Source organism: Verticillium alfalfae, genomic scaffold, assembly GCF_000150825.1.
Source record: "Verticillium alfalfae VaMs.102 supercont1.4 genomic scaffold, whole genome shotgun sequence".
Classification (NCBI taxonomy): Eukaryota; Fungi; Ascomycota; class Sordariomycetes; order Glomerellales; family Plectosphaerellaceae; genus Verticillium; species Verticillium alfalfae.
In genome coordinates, this window is record NW_003315035.1 from 2,767,151 (window position 1) to 2,776,874 (window position 9,724).

At 53.0% G+C, this 9,724-nt stretch overlaps 4 protein-coding genes across 4 annotated transcripts; 2 read left to right on the plus strand and 2 right to left on the minus strand.

Annotated features, from left to right (window-relative positions):
- Positions 1–1,393: 1,393 nt before the first annotated feature.
- Positions 1,394–2,023, minus strand: VDBG_04311 (WSC domain-containing protein; the record flags this gene model as incomplete). Its single annotated transcript, XM_003006312.1, has 2 exons — positions 1,394–1,634; positions 1,695–2,023. The coding sequence occupies 2 exons, from the start codon at positions 2,021–2,023 to the stop codon at positions 1,394–1,396; spliced, it is 570 nt and encodes a 189-aa protein (XP_003006358.1).
- Positions 2,024–2,776: 753 nt separating this feature from the next.
- Positions 2,777–4,929, plus strand: VDBG_04312 (pheromone receptor; the record flags this gene model as incomplete). Its single annotated transcript, XM_003006313.1, has 2 exons — positions 2,777–4,489; positions 4,544–4,929. 2 exons carry the CDS (start codon positions 3,742–3,744, stop codon positions 4,927–4,929), a joined length of 1,134 nt encoding a protein of 377 aa, XP_003006359.1.
- A 251-nt stretch (positions 4,930–5,180) lies between these two features.
- On the minus strand, positions 5,181–7,290 carry VDBG_04313 (ESCRT-I component; the record flags this gene model as incomplete). Its single annotated transcript, XM_003006314.1, has 4 exons — positions 5,181–6,550; positions 6,609–6,847; positions 6,907–6,994; positions 7,056–7,290. 4 exons carry the CDS (start codon positions 7,107–7,109, stop codon positions 5,354–5,356), a joined length of 1,578 nt encoding a protein of 525 aa, XP_003006360.1.
- A 683-nt stretch (positions 7,291–7,973) lies between these two features.
- Positions 7,974–9,559, plus strand: VDBG_04314 (indoleamine 2,3-dioxygenase family protein; the record flags this gene model as incomplete). Its single annotated transcript, XM_003006315.1, has 2 exons — positions 7,974–8,056; positions 8,143–9,559. The coding sequence occupies 2 exons, from the start codon at positions 7,974–7,976 to the stop codon at positions 9,557–9,559; spliced, it is 1,500 nt and encodes a 499-aa protein (XP_003006361.1).
- Between the last annotated feature and the right edge of the window lie 165 nt (positions 9,560–9,724).

Consider the following 9,724-nt stretch of genomic DNA (forward strand, 5'->3'; position numbering starts at 1 on the left):
CTATCATTTGTGCATCAGCTGCGTATCTTTCCTCTCGAGCTCTTGGGGCGGATTTCTCCTGCCACCGTCAGTCTAGCGAGCTATCTCCTCATGTTTCTTGCCACTATCTAACGCTTGACCCCTTTCCAGCCAATAATCTTGCTTCTCACAAGCTCCATCGACGATTATGTACAACTCGGCATGACTCTACTTCTGCGCCTTTTGGCTGCTGTACAATAAATGGGGAAGGGGGAAATGATTTCTTCGGAACATGGTGTTACTCTGTGCTCGCGTGGCTTGGTCGCTCGTGCGAGGATGGTTTGCGAACTCGTCTGACAGTCACAATGATAATTTCATATCATAGAAAACATAACAACTCCATAATATCAGGCAAGAATATGGTACTCATACGTGATGGACAGAGATCGATCTAGACCACCTTGATCTGGTCCTCGCCCCGGATGCCTCGCAGTGTCGTCAACTACGCTGGCTCACACCAAGTCCGCATTCTTACAAGCAGCACCCGCACTGCACTTTTCATAAAGAGAAATACCCCCAAAGCCGCCGCATACCTCATTGTTATCCCCGGTGCAGGGCAGTTCGCAAACACCAAGAATACCTTTTTTCGGCTCGCGGTCGTGGTCAACCAAGTTCCCGCAGAAGCACTCCCGTCGATACTCAACCCCTGCGTACTTGAAGCCTCTTTCGTCGCAGTATTCGACACAGCGTGCGACGGTCATATTGTCACTCGATACGTCAGTGCCGTTCAAAGTTCTGCTTTTCCCTGACGCGTCAGGGCGCATCCCCGATACCTGAAGCGATGGGAAATCGTCATGTCGGTATACGGCCACTGCGGAGGCGAGATAGTGGTAGTGGCCCCCGCAAGTTACTCTGCTGCGTGGCCCCGGCCCGGCCCACGCTGCACTGGGTTGCAACCGGGCAGCCTGTTCAGGATTCCATCAACCTGTTCCTCAACGCGGACAGGAACTCTGCAGCCCTTCATCGTTTCATCTTCGAATTGATGCAGCAAGGGGCATCTGTCCAGGGACCCAGATGCATCAGTACATTTAACGATGGCACTCTGAAGAACATCCATATCCCAGCCGTTCACGAAGTCACCGTGGAGTCCGTAAACCGTCGGGTCGCTATTCCAAAAAAAAAAAAAAAAGTCAATAAATTGTCTAGGTAGAAAAATCAAGATGGTGTACGCGGAGTCAAGACTGGACACACATACCCGTTAGAAGTAGACGAAGGGCGGAGTATCCTTGTACCATTTGTCCTTGAAAATCATCGATCTGAAAAGTGACCCTCGTAGAAGAGTGTGATAAAGCGCTTGGGGTGGCTTGTTGGGCAAACCCCATTATCAACGAGGCTCGGGTAGGCCATATGACTCTTGTGGTTCGGTGAGTCTAAATTATGTCCGTCCCAGCACGAAGGGAACATGACCTGCACTCGCAAACCCGTAGGGGCAGTTTTGGGACGGAAACTGGTGTGTTTCCGGGCCGCTGACGCCGAGACAGACATAGGAGATTGCTTGCTGCTCCAAGGTATCCCCAAAGCTTCGGAGCGAGGGGTCACCAGCGAGCATCTGAAAGCCCGGGGGAAACGCAAGTAAGCCATTCTCGTACTCAGGATCTTTGGAGTCAGAGCGCTGACTGTCACGTTCTCGGTTAACCTCTGAGTGTGCACGTTTTTGAGAACGAGCTGGTGCTTACAGATAGTAAACGAGCATGCCACCAAGTTGCTTGACTGTCTCGAACTTGCCATTCTCGCTCTCGTAGTAGAGATTTGGAATCCAGTAGTTACTCAAATCCTGCCGAACCTTACAGGTAGAGCATGCTGAGGATACCGCGTCATCATACCCCATGGTGAAGTTGAAGGCACTGCCGCCCATGATGGTATGAACATGACCAGCTAGGGCGCCTGGGTTGACTATAGGGTCTGCGCGCTGCACCACGACTGGGCGAGAGCAAGGCACAATAAAGAAAGCCTGGGCTCCGGCTGTGACCATCAAAAGGCCACCCACATTTGAGAGGAAAAGCATGGCTGGGATGAAAAGCCCAAAGGGTAGGGTGAAGCAGCAAAGTGGATGTATCTGTGCGGCAAGCTGCTATATGCTCAGCTCGATTGAATCACCTGTCTGTGAATTTGAAGTATGCGCCAGGTTGGCTTCGCACAGCTCTTGTTATATATGACGACAATCAGATCATCAACACATGGGGGGTGCTTTTTTATCATCGCTATCTGTGTCTCAAGGAGGCGGACAGTCCGCAAGGAAGTATAGTCTTGAACCGCCTGGTCAATGGGTTCCAGGCCTGTGGGCGTAAGATCCAAGGCCCGTAACAAGAGGTATGCAAGTCGGCTCAGCCACGAGGGAAACATTTCACGGGTTGCCCCGATGCCTGTACAGTATTCCCCTTTACCCAATAAGAACTATCATGGTCTCAAGGTCCACGGACTCTTTAGCCAGATTAAAGTGTCAACCCCCTGGGCAATGTAGGTAGCTGAACAGCCCTGGCTGAGTGTGGTTCGCATTCATGTGATGTCTTGGAAAATCGTGCCATCTGGGCCACATGTGTGCATGCTGAACAGGCTTCCCTAGTGCTGTCGTGGAAGGTTCGTTGTCTCAGGCCGCAGCGGACGGGGCCGAGGCCAGGGTCAGGTGGCTTGACAACAGGGTCAAATCAATGGAATCAGGTTAATATCGGCGGCTGTGTGCTTCGATACTGATACAGTATCACGCACAAGTTCGTGCTTGACTGTGCCTAGAGGTATGATACCTAGCATGCCATCGTTCGCCAGCCCCGTTTCTGGCTATTGGCCTGGGAGGACTAGGCTAGGGATCGCGTTGACATGGTAGTATTTGCATTGTTGCGGGAAGATGTCGTAGTCGTCCTGGTTCGCTTACATGGTATGCGTGGTGAGTATTTGGTCATTGTCAGTGCGGCGAGGACAAGGAAGGGCACGGGCACCTCGGCAAGAGAGGTGGCCAGCCTTCCCGCTGAAGAACCACGCACGCTCCTCGCTCAACTCCCGTCGACTTACGACTCGTAGGCTCAGTTGAGATCGCGGTTTCATCAAATATTACATCTTGATCTAGCCTTATTCGAACTACCTACTCGTGTGAGTGGCGGGTTGTGCGTGATGTAGTGCTCAGGTCTTTGCTTCTTTTGGGTGAACAATACGAAGGGTCGTTGCCAAACCAGCCAGGAACAATATCAAGAGAACAATCCACTATTCCTACGCCAGCATGCCCATTTTCCTCCACCTGCTACACCATTCTTCGTCTCACAGAATGTCGCTCAGTATGCTGTCCAAGCACTGCCGCTGGCTGCATTCTTTATATTCGGCCGGCGCAGCTACTTCTCATCCTTTCCTATCACGTCAGGACGAGCCCTCGCCATCATCCAGCCAATATTCTGCACCTAGCTCTTCGCCTGCATCTGTCCAGACGGGTGACACGAATCGAGATACTCTCTTGCAAGCTTCTGATCCAAAACCAGTCCTTACTTGCGTCACCCTTTTCTTGCACACTCCGGTGAAGCCCGACAGTCATACATTCGGTCATACAGACACAAGTTGAGCTTTCACAGGCTCAAGGCAACCGGCCCGTGTATCAAGTAGAACCAGCGCATATTCTCCTCCTCTCCGGTAGTTACCGATAATTGCTCGTATAACATTGTCCGAAGAGGATCGCGAACCAGAGCTTTCGTGACATCGCCACCGAGATTCGGCAACAATTCACGAAAAACACACTGTATCATGGCCCTATCCGACCCGTTCTCACAAACTTTCGTCCTCACTGCGTCTGACGGCGTCACCGAAATCCCCGTTGCGGTTGCCGATGTCAACGAGTTCATCCTATACAGCGTGAAAACGGTCATCAATTATGGCGCCCAGATTGGGAGCTCCTCCATACTGCTGCTCGTCTTGGTCTGCATGACACCCTCGGCAAGATTCGTCAAGCTATCCCAGTGGCTTCACATCGCCGCCTTGACCGTCAACATCGTTCGCATGATACTCCTAACTGTTTTCTTCACGAGCAGTTGGAACGAGTTCTACACATTCTTTGCTGGCGACTATTCTCGGGTCGCCCCTCGGGATTTGCAGTGCAGTGTCGCATCCGAAATTGCATCATTGGCTCTTTTCATCATGGTCCAAGCCGTCCTCGGCTTACAGGCTTGGGCGACTGTCAACCTCTTACCCGCTGTCTGGAAATGGTCCTCAGTTTTACTGTCGGCTTGTGTTTCTTTCACGGCCATCGGCATTCGCGTGGCAAGCGCAGTAGGCCAGATCAGGTTCATGCTGACGCTGTCCGATACACCATCCGTACTGGTGGCCCTCCTGACCAGTGTCATGGGTGGCACTTCTATATTTTATTATTGCGCTCTCTTCAACGTCAAGCTGGTGAGCCATCTTGTGAAGAACCGAACTTTTCTACCGACGCGGCGGGGCCTGTCTGCGGTTGAAGTACTGGTTATCACAAATGGCATTCTGATGATCATTCCTGGTTCGTATTTTCCCTGCCACCTTGTCTTCAGCATCTGACTTAGACGTGTGACAGTCATATTTGCCGGCTTTGGGTGGCGCAATTGGCAGGCTTTCGAACCTGGCTCTCTGGCCCTCACGTCCGTGATCCTATTCCTTCCCCTCGGAACGCTGATTGCCCAACGCATTGCAACGCCGGAATCTTACCACGAAGTCAAAGCCCGTCACCAAACGAGCACGGGACGATCAGATATGCCCTTTAAGGATATCTCCCAAATTGGTTCCGATGCCACTGAGAGCAATGCGGCTACGAGCACCGTTACATCTCGGATAGAGGCTGGCCGTTCTCGTGTTGCAATCGATCCCATAGACCTCGAACTGCGGCGCCTCGACGGATACGACGCTGAAATGGGAGTAGTGCGAGTCAATCGCGAATTCGATCGACGCGAGGACAGGGTTTAGAGGCTCAGGCAAGGCAACTGCACCGAAGCTCAAGTATTTTCATCTTCTTTTTTGCTTTCTCCTCGCTCCTTCGAGCCTTTCGTGTGGAAATAAGCTGGCACCCGGGAATCACTCGTAATATGAACAGAGAGATCGGAGTCCAGAGCGTTTCTTGAATTTCCTTTCCCCCGAGAGCCAAATGTACTTCCACTAGGACCTGACAATTACTTGGACCACAAGAGTTACTGGCTTCTGGCGAGCTTTGAAGAGCATGTACCTGATGTATTGATTTCATCTACTTTATTAGATAGCCGATTGCTGGTTACCGAGTGGTGATCAGCTAGTCGTTCCTTTCAGCGGTGTTTCCGGTCTGGCGCTTTCTGCGTCACCGTTCTCGAACGACGGTTTGTACGGTACGAGGCGACGGCCCGTATCATGTAGCGAATCACCCAACCAGACCCATTCCGCGCCCAATCTTCCGCACTAAAGCCTTCTTGAGGTACCATTCTCGTGCCAGTGAACGGGTTGTCTTGGCGAAAACAACGGGGGATATTCGTCCCCGTTCAACAGCGCGGCCTAGGACGAAGATAGCATCACCCATGGCACGCTCTTCCGCCACAAGTGCGTAGAGTTGATTCGAGACGACGGTCGGCGCAACCAATAGCTCATCTATATCTGGGGTCGTCTGCTGGCGTGACCCTTCGACGACAATATCTGCCTTTCTTAGCGCATCGCGCAATATGTTGGCATTGGAAGAAAGCAAGGCCGAAGTTTGATCCAAGGCGCTGATCTCAGACTGCAGAATCGAAGACGCCGACATCATGGCCTTACGTTGAGCCTGGAGGCCAGCCATACTAGATTCATTCTGTTGACGACTTTGCTGCCGCAGAGAGTAAAGCGTCTGCGCAAGTTGGCGGAGTAGTGCGTCCTTTTCGGGGTTCGGGGGGATTGGAGGTGCCGGTAGGCTGGATGGCAAGGGTATGCTGAGGGTCAGAGGCTCATCTAGCAGGTCGGGTTGAGGCGTTGCGTTCGGTTTTGCCGGAACCTGCACATTCTCTCGTGCTTGCCAGGTCACCGATGGACCTGTGACAGGTGAAGGCTGGAATGAGGCCACAGATGGCTGCACCGTCGATGATGCCTGGCCAAGTCGGTATTGTAAGGAGCTGCGAACATACGGCGGCGTTGCAGGGGTCCGAAGGGGAGAATGAGTGAGGGGGAAAGGCCGATTTTGCAATGTGGGTTGTCCCGGTAGAGGCGGCGCGGAGTCGTACCGAGATGGTGATTGACGGTGGGATTTATAAGTATGTGAAAGTTCTGGGGTGTCCTGCAATCCAGCTGGAATGGGGGGAGGGAGGGGCGCGTCGTGAGGACGTTCTGAGCCAAACTGACTGAGTCCACGCAGCCTGGTGTCAGTATCTTTGGGCGGTGGCGGAGGTCCAGTTCGCGTAGGAGCAACAGGTGGTTGACTAGAAGGGCGGCCTGCTAGCTCGTGTGTTGATGCCACAGAATGGTCTGTCAACCTCTGTAGTGGTTGAGTCTGTTGGCTAGGTGGTACGGGATGTGAGGGCTGCCGTGCTATCACAGGCGGCTCTTTGGCGAAGACATCGCGCAGAATGGTGAGGAAGTCAACGAGTGTCGATTTCTACCAAAGTGTCAGTGCAGTACTCCCGAAATCCTGTGTGAAGAACCATGAGACTCACATCCCAAAACGTGGACCAGCCAGCCAGATACGGATGGTATACCTGACCCTGGGGGTCGACATGCTGTCCGGGCCTTACCACCATATGCTCGGTGGGCGTCACGTATATAAGAGGTGCCTCCAGAGGATAGGCATAGGGCACGCGTATAGAAAGAGGAAAGCGGTAGGTGGTGCCTCGAAAAATTACGGGCAGGGTTCCTGTGATGTGCAGCAGAAGTGCAGATGTACCATTGTCAAAAGCTTCAAATGCGGGATGTCAGTCATGGAATGGACGAGGCTTGAAAATACCGAGCACTCACTGTGAACGTCGGTCCGTGGAGATAGCGATGGATACTGTGACAAGGCTTGGGCCACATCGCCATAGGTCCGGTTCACATCGTGGTATTCCTAAATGTTGCAAATCGTTAGCTCCTACGAGGTGTGCGGATAACCAGACTCAAACACTGACGCTGGTAAGAACACTGTACAGCCAATTCAGGATGTGCTGTTGAATGGGCGGCATGGCTGCACCGCAGGATTGACGGAGTGATGACACCTAGTCGCGCATATTCAGGTTCGCGTAGTGTCGTCGCAATCGTAGCAGGATTACGAGGTGTTGCGTTGTCGTACGGTCAGGCTGTTGGGTCGCAAATGTTGCAGTATGATGCATTGCCTCTTTGAAACTATCAGCTGCAGTAGTGATACCCTGTGGCCAGATAGCGTATCTATTCGTGCGCCAGATGAAGAGCAGTTGACGACGCGCTTCGCCATGGACAACGAGGTGCGAGAAGCTCGGCGCCCAACCCCTCTTACATCACTCTGTACCATAGGCGATAGGTAAGAGAAGGTAGCTGAGGCAGGTCCCGCCCAGTGAACTCCAGAGGCCCACACAGGGTGTCATCGAGTCTTTTCAGCGCATTGGGCACTAACCATCTAACATTGCATTTTACAAGGTAGTCTACTATCCGTGCCGTTTGCTCAATGGTCAACAAAGTCGCTTTTAGATGTGTTCATTGAGTGCGAAACTGGCTTGACCGGATGAAGCCTGCCGCTCCGACCCGTAGCGCGGCCGGAGTCGGAGCAATTGGCCTTTGCGCTCCTTAGACATCCAGCATTGTTGGTCAGCTAGCATTGATAAAAGGACTGGGGTAGCTTGTAGGTCACCAAAGGCAGTCAACTTGATGAAGGGCAAAAATAAAGTGCCTCATGTTGCAGAGCTGCGAGACTTGTATGTATCTGCCTTGCATCGTGCACACTATTTTTTTTTTTTGGACAAGCAGCCATCTATAAGCTAGGTACGAATTGTCAATTCGAGAGGCGAGCCTTCTGGGTATCCGTCTGCCCGAAGTCGAACGATGTCCCAAGCCGGGCATGATGACTAGTCAAAATGCCTAGCGCATTTGTGATCGAAGGAAGGACGCCTGCGGGATATTTGTTTATAACGCCGTGCCCCCGCCGCCTCGTCCGAATGTTAGTATACCAGGCACAGTGCACCCTGAACTCTACAGCAAAAGCATCGTGCCGTCTCTCCCCATCGCATGCTCGTCATCAACAAGCCATCTCGCACGGCTGAGGAGTACGCCAGACTCCGTAACTGGATACTCCTTGCGTCAGGATTTTTTTCTACAACTTCATCTCAAATCCCAGCTCACCAGGGCCACGCTCGCCATGCTTCCTCCCATTCCGATCTTGGCTGATTATGGCATATCACCAACTCACGGGTTTCTTCCCGATGTCCTGCCTCTGACACGGCTTCCAGATCCATACTACAACAAATGGGAGGCCGTTGTCAGCAACCTCCAGGCTCTCATACTGAGCCGACGCCTCCGAAGCGTGATGGACCGCCTGCCTGTCCTGTCCACTATTGGATTGGAGCACGAGGCAGAATGGCGCAGGGCGTACTCGTTGCTATGCTTCATGGCACACAGTTATGTCTGGGGCGGCGACCAGCCCTCTGATCACCTGCCCCCATCCATTACTGTACCGCTCCTGCAGGTGTCCGAGCATCTTGAGCTTCCACCTGTCGCAACATATGCTGCAGTTTGTCTGTGGAATTTCAAGCCTCTTTTCATGGATGAGGGAATCAATAGTCTCGAAAATCTGGCTTCTCTGAATACCTTTACAGGCTCCCTTGACGAATCTTGGTTCTACCTCGTCTCGGTCGCCATTGAGGCGCATGGTGCCCCAATAATTCCCCTGATGCTTACCGCTATAGCTGCGGCGCGAGAAGGCGACTTGGCTGCCGTCACTCGGTGCTTGCGCGGATTTGCGGAACGCTTGACAGACTTAACCAGCATTCTTCAACGGATGCATGAAAGCTGTGATCCTCTCGTTTTTTACAACCGCATCCGGCCGTTCCTCGCCGGCAGCAAGAACATGGCCGAGGCTGGCCTGCCGCTCGGCCTTAACTACGACGATGGCTCCGGAAGACTCGACTACAGGTTTTATAGCGGCGGCAGCAACGCTCAGAGTAGTCTCATCCAATTTTTCGATGTCGTACTTGGAATCGATCACCGTCCTACTGGCGAGTTCGGGGGAAAAACTCCTAGCCATTCGTCTGAGTCGCCGCGCGAGGATCGGGCGCCAGGCCAGCGTCACAATTTCATTATGGACATGCGTCGCTACATGCCTGGTCCGCACGCTCGCTTCTTGAATCAGGTCGGCCTCGTAGCCAACGTGCGAGACTTTGTCGAAACTCACGCAGACAACCCGCAATTGACTCTGGCCTACGATGCCTGCCTCGCCATGCTGAGTACTTTCCGCGACAAGCACATTGCTATTGTGACTCGCTATATCATCGTTCCTTCTCGAGAGGTTCGCGCTCGTAGCAGGTCGCGCAGCCCCGAGGCTACGAGGAAGCGTCTCGACTTGCGTCAGCTTCTCGCCAACGGAAGGATGTTGAGGAACTGGCCAGTCGTCGGGACCCACAGGGACTGCGAACACGAAGCTCAAGGCACGGAGGAACTGCCTTGATTCCATTCCTCAACAGGCCAGGGATGAGACTGGTGAGCCGGCCGTCGCAGGAGTGACCAAAAGATTCATGACACGAACGAACAGACGAGGGAGGGCGATTTCTTCATGGCAAATCTGAGTGTCTCGATCATCGAGAGTACAAGTTGGGGACTAGCAGGTACATGG